The 19,503-nt window shown below is 43.2% G+C and overlaps 2 protein-coding genes across 2 annotated transcripts; one reads left to right on the top strand and one right to left on the bottom strand.

Annotated features, from left to right (window-relative positions):
• Window positions 1-329: 329 nt before the first annotated feature.
• On the top strand, window positions 330-9,391 carry LOC110952902 (TRPM8 channel-associated factor homolog). Its single transcript, XM_051958096.1, has 11 exons — window positions 330-976; window positions 1,525-1,741; window positions 2,188-2,485; window positions 3,128-3,429; window positions 3,613-3,787; window positions 4,021-4,115; window positions 4,340-4,550; window positions 5,398-5,634; window positions 7,858-8,081; window positions 8,187-8,300; window positions 8,591-9,391. Exons 1-11 carry the CDS (start codon window positions 330-332, stop codon window positions 8,831-8,833), a joined length of 2,763 nt encoding a protein of 920 aa, XP_051814056.1. The 3' UTR covers window positions 8,834-9,391.
• A 5,632-nt stretch (window positions 9,392-15,023) lies between these two features.
• On the bottom strand, window positions 15,024-18,352 carry si:dkey-243k1.3 (endonuclease domain-containing 1 protein-like). The gene is made up of 6 exons (XM_051958100.1): window positions 18,205-18,352; window positions 17,935-18,043; window positions 17,741-17,841; window positions 17,430-17,544; window positions 17,110-17,266; window positions 15,024-15,655 (listed from the first exon to the last, which is right to left on the bottom strand). The coding sequence occupies exons 2-6, from the start codon at window positions 18,010-18,012 to the stop codon at window positions 15,264-15,266; spliced, it is 843 nt and encodes a 280-aa protein (XP_051814060.1). The 5' UTR covers window positions 18,013-18,043; window positions 18,205-18,352; the 3' UTR covers window positions 15,024-15,263.
• Between the last annotated feature and the right edge of the window lie 1,151 nt (window positions 18,353-19,503).

The raw sequence follows: 19,503 nt of genomic DNA, 5'->3' as shown, positions 1-19,503 counted from the left end.
TGTTTATGGTGACTATCAGTAATTTATGTTCGTCAGCACTTTGTAGTCACATATACATTTGTTTCAGAAGTTGCACATTGATATTTTGTTCTGACTTTGTGATAGATGTGTTACACAAACAGTGAGTCTTCTGTAGTTTTTTAAAATTATTTGCTCAAATGTCTGTCTCTCTCTCTGTTCCCACAGGGCATCCAGATTGATACCACAGACATCCCTCTAAGAACAGCTGTTAAAATTTGTGCCAACGTGACTTACATTCAGACCCAGTACAGCTTTCTTTTGCCATCCACCCTCCTCAGACAAACTTTAGAGCATTAGTTCTTCTCATCATGTCCAACCAGCCTGTCATAAACCACCATGAAGAAGCCTACATCTCACTGATGAGAGGCTTGAAAGACCTGGACCTGCGAGGCCCTTATATTCCCAGTGACCTGGTGCTGATTGGAGATCATGCTTTTCCTTTAGCCATGAATAGCCGAGGCCAGGTCCTGATGGCTGCCTCTCTGTATGGCCATGGAAGGATCGTGGTCCTGGGTCATGAGGGCTACCTGACCACTTTTCCAGCTCTGGTGGAGAACGCTCTGACCTGGCTGAGAGGAGATGGATCTGACAACGTCTCTGTAGGGGTGCACAGAAATGTCAAGAGTGTTGCTGATAACCTCCAAAACTCCAGCTTCCAAGCAGAAGTAGTGGGGGGTTTTAGTGACAGTCTGGGGGTTGGTGTTTATGTGACGGACGCCTACAGTGTCGGTGCAGACCCAAAGGAACTGGTGGCGTTTATGAAAGCAGGAGGAGGTGTGCTGATAGCAGGACAGGCCTGGAGCTGGGCTGGAGGCCACCCTAAGCAGAACACACTGCTTCTGTTTGAGGGTAATAAGGTGTCAGGGGTGGCAGGAATCTACTTCTCTGAGCATCAGGGTGATGCAGAGTACATGCCTGTCTACCCTCAGATCCCATCCTCTTGGATGGCTGTAGTGTGAGTGTACAGTGTGTTTCTTTTTCTTGCTTCAGACTTCAAATCAGTGTAGCTGTTAACATTTGGCACATACATTTAGTTCAAAACCTCAATTTCATGTTGACACTTGAGTTACACTGAATGTGTCACTGACATCATTACGATTTTTAGTCTGGAAACCACCAACATATGAACTAATTTCAGTCTGAGTCAGTTAGGTAGGGAGAATTTTACTGGCACAGTAAAAACTCAACTTGCTGGTAGCAAATAATCATTAGGTTTTATCCTGCGTAAATCATGAATATTATATATTTATATATATTCTAAAATCCAAAAATGTCAACCTCATGGTGTAGATACAGGAAATGTCATTGTGTGACTAAAGAGTCAATAGGATTCTTCCTCTGGTGATTATAAATGCCTTTACAAAATCCAATGCGAATTGGGTAGTTGCTGAAATATTCCAGAGATGGATTGACCAACAGTTAAAAAGAACTGGTACCTGAAGATGAAAATTATTATTTTTTTCTCCTAATGTGTCTTCTCTCTTACCCCTTTATAAAATACAGGATAGGTAAGGATTTTGATGATGATTTGGAGTTCTTACTCGAGGGAATTTCAGAGTTTGACCTCCAAAATGGGGTTGTAGCTTCTGAGCTTCTGATCCACGGCCCTCTTGCTTTCCCCATTGGTACCACTGACGATGGACGAGCATTTCTGGCAGGAGCCTACTATGGGCAGGGACAGGTTGTTGTGATCACACATGAAGGACTTCTGAAGCGAGAGGTAGGGTATGTATGTATGTATATATATATATATATATATATATATATATATATATATATGAAGGTGAAAATCATGTGAATCCTGTTCCTTCATAGCCACTAGTTCTCACTCCAACTGAATATTTATTGCAAATTTTGGAGCAAAGTGAGGTTTGCTTTGGTGTTTATCCCTCCAGTATAATAGAAGAAACTTGTAAATACCTTATTATATTAAGTTACATTTGTTACTCCTTTCATTTGCTGTCAGTCTGTATATCTCAGTGTATTACATTTACCAGGAAGGTTTCTTCCTTAATCATTAGATATTGTATAACCTGCAGCAGTTGGCTGGAGGACCTGTAGTTCAACTGTAGTGTAAAATTTTCAAGAAATGTGTTCAGTCAGTCAGATATTTCTTATGTGATCAACAAACTACTCTCTTCCTTGGATAACCAACTTTGATTACAGACACTGGCTCCATTTTTCAACAATGCCATTCGCTGGTTGGATGAAGGCCGGAATGGGGTTGTTGGTGTGGTGCCAGACCTCCACGAAGCCTTCAACCTCGTCCACAAGTCAGGCTTTAATTGTAAAAAGACCAACTTCAGGGAAGACCTGAGTGTGTTTGTGTGTACAGCATACTGCAATGAGCATGTGAAGGAAATCCAAGACTTTGTAGCAGAGGGAGGAGGCCTGCTGATTGGTGGACATGCCTGGTACTGGGCACAGACACACCACGGGCAAAACCCAATGACAGATTTCACAGGTATGATGGTGTGCCACCATCTATGCTTCTAATTTACACACATTGACCCTTAACTGTGATTGCTAGCTAGCAATGACGCTCACCAGGGACAACGATTGATTGGCTTGACTTTAAGCAAAAATTGCACTTACAGTCACAAATCTAGTGTCAGAAAATATGTTCAGGAGAATACAGGTCATGAGAAAAAGTCATGGCTCACACCTCCATCCACACAAGACTAGATACTACAGAATCACTACATGGAGTTAGATACAATAAAAGCAAGCACAGGGCAGTGAAGTACTAGAGTAAGACCTCAGTATTCTTCAAGTGCAGTTCCTGTTGGATCTTGTCTCGAAACAAACACTTAGATGCAGAAGCAGAATTTATTTTCTCTAGATAACCAGTAAAAACAAGGGACAAAAAGCAGCTGAACTAAAAAGAAACTCTTGTCCTGGAATTAATAACGCCCAGGAAAGCTGGCAGGCAAGACAGACAAGACATTCTAGTAAAAGCAAAAAGAAGAAAGAGGAGGAAAAAGACCTGCCCAAACTAACAAAAGATGATGGATGTGGCCACCAGATTTGGGCTTGGGCATCAGTCAAAAAGTCTTTCAATCATACAGCACAAAGTTCAAGTCAGCATCCTCCCATTGTCTTTCAGGAAACAAGATCCTTAACAAAATGGGATTGAGTCTGCTGGAGAAGATTATCGGGGAAGGTTCCTACAAGGCCCCTGTACCAAGCCAGGCCATTAAAGATACCTACCACTTCCGCCATCTTTTACACCGCTTTGCTGGTCATGTATCCGAGGGAGAGGAACTAACAGCGCATGAAGAAGAATGCCTTAAAAAGCTGGGTGGGGACTGTGCCAACTACTTGCACATGAAGGCTCATGACTGCTCCTCCTACACACAGGTGGTGTCCACGCTCACTGACATCTTAAAGAAGTCTGGCATGCCACAGGTAGGCAGGGAATAGCCTATTGTTTGTAATGCCTTAGATTCAGTTACCATTTGTCAAAGCATACACTGAAAACTACCGCAGCAACACAAGTAACTGTACCATCGGAGCAATTCTACTAATGTTAGCATCATATGCATGCTTGAGATCTAATGTTGCTCCTTATTATTCACCATCATTTCCAAGGTGAGTGACAGCTGCCCTACAAAGAGTCCCAGAGACCATCTCCTGCTCAATGTGGGGACAGAGGTGTATAAGGTTTGTCCAGATCCCGATGACCTTCTGCCCTACCTCATGAAGAATAACCCACTGATGCCAGTTGTCTATAACCACAGGATCAAGATTCATGTCAACACAGCAGGTTAGATCTCTAATACAGTATATGAAGCATGCACTGTGCACACTATGTGAACACAATGCAATTAGGGAAAACATACAACAGAATTCTAAATATCGATATTAAAGTGTATCTACAGAACTTTAGCAGGTTGTTTAGTTGAAATAATTTATGATCACAGCTGAATGTATTACAGCAATACTGATTTTTTTTCCCACACTGCAGTAATCTAAAGTTCTTGTGTGTGCGTGTGTCAGGAGGGGAGGAGTGGATTAGCACAGGACTCTACCTCTCTCCTGGTATGAAGACCTTCTTGGCCATACCTGCAGAGATTGTCAACAAGGGATGGCAGGTACAAAATCTACAATCTAAATCAATGCTGAACCAGAACTGTTGAATCACTGTTAGTGACTGTAAACTAAAATAGGCATCATTGGATTAATTGGTTGCTACTGATGCAGCAGAACCGATAACTATTAGACATTATAGTTATCACTCCATCTGTCTGTTTATTATATATTTAGATGTATAACAGTCTATGCTGCATTTTTCATACATGTTTCATGTGTTCCTCAGATTCAGATAGGCTGTCAGACTGATCGACTGCATGCTGAAGAGTTGAAGAGAGCACCATGTGTTCATGAGCGGTTTCCTGTTACCTCAGAGATGATGCAGGTGTGGAACCTGTGGGGGGGACTCCTCTATCTGGTGGCCCCACCCAAAACACAAGTGAATGGGTTGGAGGTGATAGTGCAGATGGCTGTACCTGCACCGTATTATAAATCTGGTGAGTATGTAGTGGATGACACTGGAGGGACTGTTAAAGGATTACAGGCAGGCAGGCAGGCAGGCAGGCAGGCAGGCAGGCAGGCAGGCAGGCAGGCAGGCAGGCAGGCAGGCAGGCAGGCAGGCAGGCAGGCAGGCAGGCAGGCAGGCAGGCAGGCAGGCAGGCAGGCAGGCAGGCAGGCAGGCAGGCAGGCAGGCAGGCAGGCAGGCAGGCAGGCAGGCAGGCAGGCAGGCAGGCAAGTACAGGAACAGACAGCAGACACCTTAAAGGGCACAAGGTGGCACAAACAGGAGGTGGAGGTTGATGTGCAACCTGAGACAGGTGTGTGGAAGATCTTTGCCACATGAGGTCATGGCAAAGCAGATGGACATGGGAGTCAGGTGACTACCCAAGCTACTAAATCTGAGGATATCTGGTGGACAGATGAAGAATGGCATCTATTGTGGAGATGCTGCAGGAATGAGAAAGAACAGGTACATTAAGCACAAACAGGGCAGGAAAAATAATAATATATACTGCAGGGGGTGATGAAGAGATAGGGATTAGTATTGGGAAAGTATATTAAATGAATGAAGCCTTGACATGTTTGTATGTATCTGTGACTCCATTCCATAACTTGTTTATCTAATGTAATGGCTACATGATATGTGCATTTAGTTCTGAGTACAAGAGGTTTTATAAATCAGTGCAGTAGGTTTATCCATTACATTTACATATATTTTCTAGTCAGGAAACTTATTATCAGAGAAGATGAAAGCAGTTTACTTTACACTCCAACCATGCAGCATTTTTTCAAAGCTCAGGGCAACATTTCCAGACTCATTCTTGAATCGTTTAACTTTTTCAGGTGTGACAACTGCAGCTGACTGGTCGTTGCTGCGTACAGCTCCTTCACCCTGGGCAGAGCTGGAGTTTGACAACATCATCCTCACCGTGCCATCAGATGTTGTGCAGGACCTGGATCGCCCTGAGGAGCTGGCAGCTCTCTGGAACGACATGATGAAGGCCATTGCTGACCTCGCTGCCATCCCACACAAATTTTCCCGCAAAGAACGTTTTGTAACTGATGTCCAGATTTCCCATGGTTAGTGTGTTTGGCTGTGATCATGTGAAGAAATGCTTAATTTGTTCAATATTACACAACTTCTCAGTGAAACTTCGTTATTGAAAGAGAAGTTTTGCTTGGATTTCATAGACAAAAGAGATACACCATTAAAACCAGTGACAGGTGAAGTGAAACAAAAGCATAATCACAATTATAATCATTTTTCTTTACAGACCACTTTTCAAAATCTGAGCTACAAAGAGAAAACAGAAAGCAATTCAAATGAATTTACAACACATATAAAATTAGGAAAGGCTCTCTGATTAAAGTGTGTTTTAAGAATCCATGCTGCACAGGGGGAACATACAAACTCCCCACATAAAGATCCCAGACCGGGACGCAAACTGGGGATCCGATAACTGTGGGCAACAGTGCTAACAACTGAACAACTGTGCAGCCCAAAAATGATCAGTAAAATCCTAAAATCTATCCTAAAACATACTGTGAGTCAATGTAAAGTGGCTAAACAGGAATGCTGGGTTCATCTGTTGTGGTTCTGGTAAAACTAAGAAACCACACTTTCTGTTCACCAGAACAGGATTTATTATCTCATTACTATGGCACCATAGCCTAGTGCGCTAGACCCAGGTCTGAAGACACAAGGGTCTGGGAACTCTCGACTGGGAGGGAGGCGGGCTAAAAGGTTGTCTATCAAATCACTCTGCAGCAATTGGGTAGGTATACAACCAATCAGCGCAACGAATAGGCTGACGGAGTTCCTAGAGCACCGGAAATCAGAGGATGCGGTAGTTCGGTGAAGCCTTATTTATACAGTCAATGGGTGAAGCTCAAGTATATTACAGACATGTTAACAGAAAGATTATTCAGAGTCGGTGCTAATGGAGCTCAACGACTGTTGTCGTTTTTGTTGTCGACCCTGGCAGAGAATTAAATTCGTTGCCGTGGGTTGTCTAGCGCGGCTAGGCTAGCTGTTTCCGGTTGTTTCCGTCAGAATCGTCGCGCCTCTGTCGTCACTTAGTTATGCCCGCCGTCTGACTCTGCACTTCATGGTGGTTCGTCGGCCAATTTTAGGAGCATCCAACCTTGAGGCTTACCGAGGGTAACTAGACCCACCCTGGCAGAGAATTAAATTCATTGCCGTGGGTTGTCTAGGCTAATGGCACCAGGGATGTCATATATCAGCCAGCAAGGAAACTGTCATTTGTACAAAGTTAATGTTTTGGAAGCAGAAAAAATGGGCAGTACAAAGATTTGAGCAACTTGAGCAGGACCAGAAATGTTGGAGGCAAGATCATATGTCAGATGATCCAAAACAACAGGTTCTGTGGGGTGTTCTTGGTATGCAGTAGTTAGTACCTACCAAAATGATCCAAAGAAAGGTTACCAGTTAACCAGTGACAGGGTCATGGCCACCGAAGTCTCACTGAAGCATGTGAGGAGAGAAGGGTGGCATATATTGCCTAATCTCAAAAAAGAGCTACTGTAGCATGAATTTCTGAACACCTTAATGCTGCTATGATAGAAAGGTGTCAGCACTAACAATGCATCACAGTTTGCTGTGTACTGAGCTACACAGACTCCACAGCAATAAGCATGCCTGTGAATCCTGGCCATGGAGCAATGGAAGAAGGTGGTCTGGTCAGGTGATTCATGTTCTCTTTAATATCATGACAATGAGTGCACGCTTGTGTGTCTGCAGTATAGGTAGGTTGAAGGCAAGTCAGTGAAAGCGGTGTTACGCTCTTGGCAATGTTCTGCTGCAAAATTCTAAGTCCTGTCATTCGTGTCAATAGTATACCACCTACCTAATCATTGTTGCACACCATGAACACCATTTCATGGCAACGGTATTTCCCGATGTTACTGACCTCTTTTTAAAGCAGAATAATGCTCTCTGGCACACTGTAAACATTGTTCAGGAGCGGTTTTAGAAACATGTCAAAGAATTCCATTGTCCAGATCTTAATCCGATTGAGTATTGGTTGGATGTGCTGGGAAAAAAAATCTGATCCATGGAGTCCCCACCTCGCAGCTTCCAAAACTTTCAAGGATCTTCTGCTAATGTCTTGGTTCCGATACCACAGGACAACTTTAGAGGTCTTGCGGAGTCCAGGCCTTGATGGGTCATGGAGCTGTGCTGGGGTCCTGCACATTATTAGACAGGAGGTATGCTGTGGTTGATGGGTGTATGTTATAGATTTATATATGTTGAAAGCTGTTTCTTTTTGCCATTCTATCCAGGTTGGATGCATGCAGGTTATCCTATCATGACACACAGGTCCACATCAGCTGAGCTGGTCAGCACTGACCACGCTAGGAGTAAAGGCCTGTGGGGCCCCATCCATGAACTGGGACACAACCAACAGAGGGCCTGCTGGGAGTTCCCTCCAAACACCACAGAGTGCACATGCAACCTGTGGTCAGTGTACGTGCATGAACAGGTGCTGGGGATCAACAGGGCAAAGGTGGAGTAAATCATTTCTGTGGTAATGTGATTTCACTGTTTCACAATACTGTCATTCACTATGGGTCATCATTACAACATGATGAGTGCTATGTTTTGAATCCAGGCTGACCCAATTATGACCCTAACAAAGAGGAAGGCTCGTGCAGAAGAATACGCTAAGGGGGGCAGGAAACTCAGCAGCTGGGATACATTTGTGGCCCTGGAGACTTACATGCAGGTGAGAGAGATGACTGGTGTGTATATAGCATACTGTTAGGAAGCTGTGCCTGTGTCCCACTGCATCCGCATTTAGATGTTTAGGTAGAGAGAATGCAACCAAACTGAGCATTATGTTGAATAGATGACAATGATCCCTCCTGTTATTAGTCTCTTACCACTAGTGGGGCAAAAATGTGAAATGTGACAAAACAGAGGAAAGGCTTTGAAGGCCATGTTACCAGAATGTAGGAACAATAAACTCCATTTAGATGTTTAGATTTATCTCTACCTCTGTCTGCTTCCGTGTAGCTCCAGGATAAATTTGGCTGGGATGCCTTTAAGAGGGTGTTTGATGCCTACCACAAGATGAGCAACTTCCCCAATGACAACCACGGAAAGATGAACCTGTATGCTGAGACCTTCTCCCAGGCTGTGGGGATGAACCTGGCTGGGTTCTTTAAGGCCTGGGGCTGGCCCATACAAACAGCCACTGAGGAGAAACTCTCCAAGCTGCCTCCCTGGAGTGATCACCCCATGGTTCAGTTTGCCTGAACATCAGACTGCTGCTATTTTTAAAGAAATTAGATTTTTCTCAACTCTGAAATTGTCTGGCAGAGGCTGACAGGAGCACCTCAAGGCCTCCTTCAGTTCTCTAGCTTTTGATTGCATTTAACATGATTTGTAACTGATTCCTTGGGTTTTAAAATGTTTTTAAACTTGTGTTTTGTTTTATTCTTGTTTTATTTCCACAGCAACTATTACAGCACTTGTTCTCTATGTCTTTGTGCTATGTGAATGCTGTATGTCCTTATAAAGCATTTTGATAGAAAGCTTGTTTAGTTTAGTTATTTTTCACCCAGCAGATTTGGTCACTTTATCTGTTAACCCACAATTAAGTCATAAAAGAACCAAACTTCATGAATGTTTTGTGACAAAGAAGTATCTGTTCCAATCACTCTATCAGAGAAAAATCAGAGTTGTAGAAATAACTGGAAACTCAAGAGAGCCATGACATTATGTTCTTTACAAGTGTATGTAAACTTTTGACCACAACTGTACATACATTAACCTTTCACTCCAGTAATGCTTTTAGGTCTAGCAAGGCCAAATTAATTTCTAGGTACATACACTACATTAAACTTCTTAAAACAAGATCAAAGTTGTCTAGTGAGTGTTGAATAATTACATTACCCACATACAACAAAATGACAGGTCAGGATCCCCCAGCTGAGACACCTTGTCTCAGTTTTTGTCAGAGGTCTCATTGCAAACCACGTCTATAGGGTGATGACTCAAAATATGACACACAGCCTAATTTTCTGAAGCACCTCCCATAAAAATGTCCATTTTGTCTTATCCATGAATTGTAATTCACGATGGTCACTTTTAAAATGATGTGTCTATAAACTTCCTCTGATAAAGTGGCTTGAAGCAGGTTTTACCTTCATATTTATCCTGTTGCAAAAACTTGTCTGCAAACTCTTCGTTCATGAAATGCTAACACCTGTCTTAATGACTGTGAAGCTCTGATTGTGCACTTACTAAGTGCAGCCATAGTCCACTTTTGGTGACGAGACAGAATGATATTCTCCAACCCTCCTCATAGTGATATAGTCTCATTTTGACTTTCACTTTCACTCACTGTTTTTCTGCAAGTGTTTGGTTAAGCTGAGGCTAATTTGAATCACCTGATGTAGACTTCGGGTATAGGCTATTATTTCCACTGTGTATTTCACACAGCTTTGTCCTCCCCTTCTATTATTTGTGTGTTGCAATTTCCTTTCTGTTCCGTTCCTACCAATCTCTTTCATTATGGTAAGCAACAACGAGTCTACATGCTGAAAACTGAAATTTTTGATAGATGTAGATCATGACATGAAGAAGGCCTGTTTGTTTCTTTTGGTAAATAGTTGTAAAGATCAACACATAGTTGCAATGGAAATGATACTCCATAGTGGCTTGATTTCAGAACTGATTTTACAAAAAAATGTCCACCAACAGTGGGATTCACTACCCTTCAAACATTTGGGGTCACTTAGAAATATCCTTTATTCCTTATTGTTAAGGAAACGCATTTTTTTCAGTGATGATAAAATTACATGAATCAGAACATGAAACTGTTACTGTCGTAACAGTCTGGACGAATACACAGACGCGGTGATGTCATACATCAGCTTCTGTGAGGACAGCTGTGTAACATCACGCACTAGGGTGAGTTACAACAACGATAAACTCAGGCCACCGCGAAACTCAGGACACTCAGGTCTGGAGAAGGAAAGGGCGTTCAGAAGTGGGGACAGAGACAGCTTCAGGGCAGCTAAGCGTGAGTTTGACAAAGCAGTGAGAGCTGCTAAACGGCAGTACGCAGAGACACTCCAACAACAGTTCTCTGCTCATGACACCGCTTCTGTCTGGAATGGCTTGCAAAAAGTAACCAATTACAAGCCATTGTCTCCCCACTCCACCAACGACCTGTGCCAGGCAAACCTGCTGAACGAGTTCTACTGTCGCTTTGAAAGGCAATGGTCAGCTGACGACCCCATCCCCATACCCCACACCCCAGCAGGGGCTCAGAGCCTCCCACAGTCTAAGGGTGCTTTCACACATACGCCTTTTGGTCCGCTTAAAGCGGACTGGAGTCCGCAACACTAGCAAGTACGGTTCGTTTGGGCTGGTGTGAAAGCAGACCAGATGTTTTTGGTGCGGACTAAACAACCGGACCGAGACCACCTTCGAGGGGTGGTCTCGGGCCGCTTCTATGTGAACTCCAGTTCGGTTCGCTTCTGGTGAGAACACAAACCTGTCTCCATTTGGACCGGCTTGATGGCGCAGCAGACTTTTTGGTCTACGGGAGCTGCCATAGCAACCTGCACGGGGAATTTTGGGATAACGATAACGTCTTGCAATGCATCTTCTCCGTGCCAAAAACGACTGTGTAATGTTCTCGTACCGAATGCGAGCTTCATGCTGGAACAACAGCAGTATTTGTGCTTGCTGCATAAAGCAATGATACGAATATTTGGCAACAAGAAGGAACAGGAGAACATAGTTCATTGTTTACGAATAAACCAGCCTGTTGTTTTCTTCTGGGATTTTTCCCTCTTCACATGCTGCGCCAATCAGCGTTCACCTACGTCATTATCTTTGTGAACAGCGCCGCCAAACGACTAGGGGGAGATATAACATTCATCGTAGTTGGTTCAACTGCGAAAACACTGGTGTGAATGCGAACCGAACCAGTTGAAATTAGCAACATTGTAACAACTTTTGGGTCCAAACGAACCACTCTAACGGACTAACAGGTGTGAAAGCACCCTAACACTCCAGACCCCTCCTAGCTCAGAGACCCAGCTCATTATACAGGAGAGAGATGTCAATAGGCTATTCAAGAGGCAGAAGCCCTGCAAAGCAGCAGGACCTGACTCTGGCTCCCCCTCCACCTTGAAACACTGTCCTGATCAACTGTCTCCAGTCTTCACTGACATCTTTAATGAATCACTGGAGACATGCCACTTTCCAACCTGTTTCAAGATTTCCACCATCATCCCTGTTCCGAAGAAGCCAAGACCCACTGGACTTAATGATTACAGACCTGTCGCTCTGACCTCTGTGGTGATGAAGTCTTTTGAGCGCCTTGTGCTTCCTCACCTAAAAGCCATCACAGACCCTCTTCTGGACTCCCTGCAGTTCGCCTACAGAGCCAACAGGTCTGCAGACAACGCCATCAACCTGGCTCTCCACTTCATTCTGCAGCACCTGGACTCAGCAGGAACCTACGCCAGGATCCTGTTGGTGGATTTCAGTTCTGCTTTTCATACAGTCATCCCTGCCCTGCTCCAGGACAAGCTCCTCCAGTTGGGTGTGCCTGCCTCCACCTGCAGATGGATCACAGACTTTCTATCTGACAGGAAGCAGCATGTGAAGCTGGGGAAGCAAGTCTCCGAGACCAGGATCATCAGCACTGGCTCCCCCCAAGGCTGTGTTCTTTCCCCACTGCTGTTCTCCCTGTACACCAACAGCTGCACCTCCAGGCACTAGTCCGTCAAACTCCTCAAGTTTGCAGATGACACCACCGTCATTGGACTCATCTCTGATGGGGATGAGTCTGCTTACAGACTGGAGGTAGACAACTTGGTGACCTGGTGCAGCAGGAACAACCTGGAGCTCAATGCCCAGAAGACAGTGGAGATGGTGGTGGACTTCAGGAGGAACACAGCCCCCCCTGCTCCCATCAAGCTCTCTGACTCCACAGTGCTCACCGTGGAGTCTTTCCGCTTTTTGGGATCCATCATCTCCCAGGACCTGAAGTGGGAGATGAACATCAACTCCATAACCAAGAAGGCACAGCAGAAGGTGTACTTCCTGAGGCAGCTGAAGAAGTTCAACCTGCTAAAGACTATGATGGTGCACTTCTACATGGCCATCATAGAGTCCATCCTCTCCTCCTCCATCACCGTCTGGTACCCTGCAGCCACCGCTCGAGACAAGAGCAGGCTGCAGCGCGTCATCCACTCTGCTGAGAAGGTGATCGGCTGTAACCTGCCATCCCTCCAGGACCTGTACACCTCTAGGACTTTAAGGCGGGCAACCAAGATCTTGGCCGACCTCACCCTGGACACAAACTTTTAGAACCCCTTCCCTCAGGCAGGAGGCTGCGGTCCATCAGGACTAAAACCTCTTGCCACAAGAACAGCTTCTTCCCCTCTGCTGCATCGCTGTTGAACACTGCCCGTGCCACTGCAAATCAGCTCTGTTAACTATATCAATTACCACTGAGTAGTAACTGTGTATACCTTGTCTGTTGTTTATTTTATTTTATAATTCTTACATCTCTTTACATACTATTTTATCTGTACTTGCACCAAGAGCACCAGAGAAAATTCCTTGTAAGTGTAAAAACCTACTTGGCAATAAAACTGATTCTGATTCTGAAATACAGTCTAGACATTGTTAATGTGGTAAATGACCATTCTAGCTGGAAACGGCAGATTTTTAATGGAATATCCACCAGGCCCGGGGTGGCTAATCGGGAGGACCGGGACAATTCCTGGGTTCAGGGTCGGTGTTCAGTCATGGGACTGGGTTGATCATTCTGCTGCTCCCGCTGTTCCTGGGCCGCCTCCACTGACGGCTTTTTTTTTTTTTTGCAGACGCACCGTGACATAGCACGTCCATGCACATGGTCAGAGATGTTTGAAAGATGAAAACAGGAAGAGCAAGGATGGTGTGGAGAAGGTCTGGAAACAGACGCAGCCGAATGTGCAGAAATTGGAAACTTTTTCACTAAAGCTCGTGGTTTGAAACGACAAATGAGGCCGAGGAAACGGATACAGACTTTGTTGAACTTTGCAAACCACCGTTCAAGTTAATTATCAAGTCAATTAATCGTGTGTCACTGTGGCGTAAAACATAACGTTATATAATTTAAATAATAGTATGATGCTGGGAAACTTTGTCCTGTAGCCCCTCAGAGTTAGAAGAAAGATCCAGCACCAAGCAGCAGCCAAGAGCCACAAGTCCAGAGTGGGAGGTAGGATTGTTCATTGAGTGAATATTACGAGAATGAATATAATGAAGAGTCTGGTGTAGACCTGCTCTATATGCGAAGTGTCCTGAGATGCGAGATGATTCAGCTCTACATTCATGAAACTGACCTGACAGCTTTGTAAAAAGGGGAGATTTGTGCTGGAGAATTTTGACCATTTTAAAAATGTGATTTAGTGTCAGAGGCAGAGCCAGTGATGGTGAGCTGTTGGAACAGAGCGAACAACAGTGCAATAATTATTCTTTATTCATGAGGATTAGATATCTGTGAACACTAATTTGCTTGATATTGATATTGCAAAAAAGGACATTGTGATGTTGTAAAGAATAGTGTTGGAGATTAGCCCTTTAACTGATGTTCTCATATTAGAAAGTGCAACACCTTTGTTTTTATTTTTTTATTTTTTTGATTTAATGTTTTATTTCTTCTTTTATTTCATTTTTAAGGTTTGGATACCCTTGAACACTTATTTGAACAGAATATAGATTATGATATTGTTGTAAAGAATAATGTTGGAGATGTGCACTCATGTTGGAATAAATCCTCATTGTAAAGCAACGCTTGCTTGCACTGAATTGGAAATATTTTAGAAAAACACACTGAATTTCAAGACAAGGCTAGAATTACATGATTTTAATAGTAATAGGTCGTGATCTAAAGTGGGCCGGTCTGAGGCATGAAAGCCCAGAGTTGAAAATGAGTCCCACTCCGGCCCTGATATCTCCATAGGGGTACAGAGGAACATTTCCAGCAACCATCACTCCTGTGTTCTAACGCTAAATTGTGTTAGCTAATGGTGTAGAAAGGATAATTGATGATTAGAAAACCCTTGTGTAAAAAAATGTTATTTCTGAGATTTACTGTATGAAAAGTGCTGGTAAATATGAGAAATGTGTTGACACTAGTGTAGTGACTGGAAACAAAGAGGGGTTAGAGGGCATCAATTTTGTTAAATTTGGCTTTAAAAGTTTTTGGGAACCAGCTCACATGAAGACAAGGGTTCAGTTAGAGTGGTTGTGATGGTAGAATGTAAGTATTCTGTTAAAATGGAGGATGTGAATTCTTTTTTTTTTTTAAATGTCTGTAAATCACTTTTGCAGATGAGTCAACCAGCTAAAGGTGTTATTGAGTTCACCATATTTTTAAAAGAAATCTGACTCAGATGGAAACTTAACAAAAAAAGAGATTGAAGACAAATTGTAATTTAAATGCATCAACAAAGTTTTAAAGTTTTATTGTAGGATGATGTTTTAGTTCTTCAGCAGAGACATTCTCCACAATATTTTTGGTTTCCTTCTATTAACGTGTGTTCAGCCTCAGATAAGAGTCTGATGGCTATTCCAGGGACAACAAATCACTGTTATTTAAATCAGTATTCACACATTTTTCTTGCTTATCCTGTAAGGAATTTTATTACAGCTGACAACTTTCATCCTTTCATGCGCTGCAGTTGTTGTAAAACAGCTCCCCTACTGGCTCATTGGAGAACTGCTGCAGGAATTCTCCCAGTTCAGCCAGAGACAGCTTCTCCACCCAGTTGTCCTCTGTGTTTCTTGCTGTGGCAGCACCACTCTGAATGGGTTTGTCATTGTTGTCCACACAGCAGTAGGCGTTCCACAGGTAGTCTGGGATGTTGACACGTTTCACATTGTTTTTGACGATCCAATTTTCTGCGGAGGGAATAGCACCAACCAGCACAAAGGCCTTAGAGCACTTGGCTTTGAAAAGGTTGGTGAGGTCGGACTCATGGATCCTCCAGGAGTTCTGATTCAGCTTGGGGTTCTGAGGGACCACGTTGGTCAGGGTGAAGGTGGCGTTGCGACTAGGAACTGCACAAGAGCCGGAATAGAGAAATACACTGAATTATTAAGAAAAAAGATTACATTTTGCAGATCCAAAGAAAGGTGGTGTAAGGGTGACACAGGGAGATAGTGAGTTAGTCACCCTCAAAATTCAATTCAAATGGTCACCAAAATAACTTTCAAATTTCTGAGTAATTAATTAGTTGTAGGCAAAATAGAAGAGAAGGTTAAAATACAAAGCCAGAGAAAATCCACAAAGGTACAGAAATAAACATGCAAACTCCACACAGTTAGACTCAACCTTGTTGTTGTGAGGTGAGAGTGCTAACCACTGCTCCACCTCTCTACACGATGTAATTGAGATCATAAAATATTTAATGAATGCAGAATGAGGGCAAATCCATCCATTCATTCTCTATACACCGCTTTATCCTCATTAGGGTCGCAGGGGGTGCTGGAGCCTATCCTAACTGACTCAGGCGAAGGGAGGGGACACCCTGGACAGGTATGAGGGCAAATGTGATAGTAAAAATATTAATTTTATAATCAGAAGTACATAATTGCTCATAATTCTATTTCATGTAAAATATACATAACTAGAAAATAGACTTAACAGTTTGTGATTAAGCATCTGCAAATGTCATGAGATATTATTACTGCCATACTTGTGATTTCAGACTGAGATTCCAGATTTTTCTCTCTCTCCCAGAAAGCAGCCTTAAGGTTGCCATGACAACACACATCTCAGATGCGCTTCTGACTCTCAGTTCAGCAGACTGTGGTCCAGAAATAATAAAGCAATGATTTTTCTGTGCTCTATTATACAGATTTGGGTGAAGTTTAGCTGTAAGACGTGATCAACTTTAGTACACAGAAATTGCTGTCAGTTTTCCTTCATTTAGAATGGCATTCCTAAGTCCTTGCTAAATCCATCTGCAAAACAAGCAAACTGTAATTCACCTAAAAGACATGGATGTGACTTTGAATGATCGTGAATATAGCAACAGTCACTCACTACATTTTAGATTGCTACACTGAACACTTGCATCAGAGTTCTCCAGTGTTACGGTGCCATCTACTGTCTCACCTCCTATAAAACACCTACACTACCGTTCAAACGTTTGGGGTCACGTTTTCCATGAAAACTCACACTTTTATCCATGTACTAACATAACTGCACAAGGGGTTTCTAATCATCAATGAGCCTTTCAACACCATCAGCTAACACAATGTAGCATTAGAACACAGGAGTGATGGTTGCTGGAAATGTTCCTCTGTACCCCTATGGAGATATTCCATTAAAAAATCAGTCATTTCCAGCTAGAATAGTAATTTACCACATTAACAGTGTCTAGATTGCATCTCTGATTCATTTAATGTTATCTAAAAAAAAAAAAAAAACTGCTTTTCTTTCAAAACTAAGGACATTTCAAAGTGACCCCAAACCTTTTGAACAGTAGTGTATGCTCAGCCTCCGTTACCTGCATGGTGTCCGTTGGGGTTGAGGTGACCACGGTCGAAGCCAGAGTAAGTAAAGTCCTCATTCAGAGCTTGTTTCTCTCCGAGGTAAACCCCAGGGTAGTCCCTCCCCAGCCAGTAGCCATCCTTCATCTCTGCTTGCCAGGACTTATTGACCAGCTAAGGCACATGAAAAACCTTGAGATTTTAACATACAAAAGCTGTCCACCCATAATGTAAATGGTTGATTCCTTGCAGCTCATCTGGTAAAAGAACAGAGAGCTAACATTACAAGCCTTAGTCCTGTCAATACTTGATATACATGATCATGTGCAGCACCAACCTGAGGCTCCACAAACCACCTGCTCTCTCTGCCGCCTCCATTACTGGGCTGGAACTGGTAGGCAGAGTAGACAGCAATGCGGTGATTGGTGTCATACAGCGTGGCAAAGTGGTACCTGATGGTGCAAAAGATTAAGAATAGTGAGTGGGAGATCAGAAGTGTTACCATGGAAAGCATAAACCAAGGAAAAAGTTGCAGCACTAGAGCAATGCATATACTAGGGTTCAAATCCTGCAAGTGAATGAAAAAGATAGAAGATCACATTGTAGTGCTGAATGTAGTGCACTATGTAGCTGTAAGGTGTCTCCTACCTGTTGACAAAGCGCTGACAGAGGCGGGCAACTCCAGGTGTAGAAGCTCCCCACTCCGGCACCTTCTCTTTATAAAAGTATTTCACACACTCTGACTGATCCTGAAAAATAACAAAATGATACAAGCTAGTAAGTGTTGCACAATGCATTCATGTTTCTTAAGATTTAAAATGGCTGTAAATAAGAGCACAAACCTCAAAATGTTCCACAACATCTGCACGCACAGAAAGGAGGAGCGGAAGAAGAGCGCACAAAGTCCCCAAAGTTTTCATTCTGGATTAAACGTGGATCCTCAACAGCCCTCTGCAGTTAAATAGAAAAACATACAAATGAATAGATTTTTATTGAACAAGGCAGTGTGTGGTGTAACGCATGTAGACCTGCTTTAACAGCTCGGGCCCTCACTTGGAAGGAGAACAGTTTGTTTGTACCATCTGTGATTGTGTGTGTGCGTTTCCACTCACCTGCTGGTGCACCTGTCTGCTGCCACAGTCTGGCCCTGAACTAACTGGCTTTTATAGAAGACCTCTGCTCACCACCTTTCACCCTGTTTGTCCTCTCCTTTTATCTGTACTCCTGTTAGTTAGCGCATGAACCAGCACTTGGCTTCCACATCAGGTGTGGATGTGAATGACCGTGAGTGGGAGTGTACAAAAGGGAAGAAGGACAAACAGAATGCTAAAATTAGCACCATGGAGTGTGAATACCAGTGAAATGTGTTGGATATGTGACAACACATCAGAGGCAAATGTTTTCTTGATTCTGTATTATTATAAAAATTAAAATGGGATGCAAAGTATTCCAAGGAATTAATTCAGAAGCTACACAGTGGTATATTTAAAGTAGCACACTATAATCATAATGTAGTAATAGAACACATTCCTTGTGAGTAATGAGTATTTTCATTTTTGTCACATTAAATACTTGTTGATGAGGTCAAATTTTTAATTTTACTTGTTACAATACTTCTATACTGTGGTAATTCTGCTTTAATTTTTCATCCATTTCTCCCAGGATACTGCATGAGATCTAATATAAACGATCAACCACAACATTATGACCATTGACAGGTGAAGTGAATACCATCAATCATCTTGCAATGTTCTGTTGGGAAACCTTGAGTTCTGACATTCATGTCCTGACATGTACCACTCACCTAAACATTGCAGGTCAACCAACCCCCAAACCCCCATTGCGACAGCAGACCTTGATGCCAGTTTCTACCCTCAGCAGTACAATGCACCTCGACACACTGCAAAAACTGCTCAGGAGTGACCCAGAGAACACGACAGAGCTAAGCTGTTCACATGGGTTCCACATTCAACAGACCCAAACCTTATTGAGCATCTGTGGGATGTGTCAGGATCAGCCTGATCTAGGTAGGTCTGACCCTACAACCCACAGGATCCACAGAATTCACTGCCACCATCCCCAGAGGTCCTGTGCCCCACTGGGTCAGGGGAGTCTTAGCAGCATAAAGGAGACCAACACAGTTCCTTTAGGCCGTGCAGGTGGTTGCAGCTTTGTAGTGATGGTGGAAAGAGACCCTGAGCCTGAATGATAGTTTTAGTGAATTTAAATGTATTGACCCTTTTAATGAGTTCTGTTACTATAAAAACACTCTGACATGTGCTACTGACACATTCACTCACAATCTCCCACATCTAGCTCCTGGTTAGGTAACACTGAGATATCTGATCATGTGCTGTTTTTCCCACGACCTTAGCACGCTGTTGTGGTTGAACTTCCCATGTGGACTCCTC

The sequence above is a fragment of the Acanthochromis polyacanthus genome, chromosome 13, assembly GCF_021347895.1.
Source record: "Acanthochromis polyacanthus isolate Apoly-LR-REF ecotype Palm Island chromosome 13, KAUST_Apoly_ChrSc, whole genome shotgun sequence".
Taxonomy (NCBI): Eukaryota; Metazoa; Chordata; class Actinopteri; family Pomacentridae; genus Acanthochromis; species Acanthochromis polyacanthus.
The sequence above is the reverse complement of the archived record's forward strand: the minus strand, read 5'-3'. Positions and strand labels throughout refer to the sequence as shown.

Coding starts and splice junctions, on each gene's coding strand:
- si:dkey-243k1.3 (XM_051958100.1), bottom strand. CDS start 18,012: ATGAAAACTTTGGGGACTTTGTGCGCTCTTCTTCCGCTCCTCCTTTCT. Junction 17,842..17,934: donor ATGTTGTGGAACATTTTGAG/GTTTGTGCTCTT, acceptor GTTATTTTTCAG/GATCAGTCAGAGTGTGTGAA. Junction 15,656..17,109: donor CCCCAACGGACACCATGCAG/GTAACGGAGGCT, acceptor GCTCTTGTGCAG/TTCCTAGTCGCAACGCCACC.
- LOC110952902 (XM_051958096.1), top strand. CDS start 330: ATGTCCAACCAGCCTGTCATAAACCACCATGAAGAAGCCTACATCTCA. Junction 4,116..4,339: donor TTGTCAACAAGGGATGGCAG/GTACAAAATCTA, acceptor TGTGTTCCTCAG/ATTCAGATAGGCTGTCAGAC. Junction 8,082..8,186: donor TGGGGATCAACAGGGCAAAG/GTGGAGTAAATC, acceptor TTTTGAATCCAG/GCTGACCCAATTATGACCCT.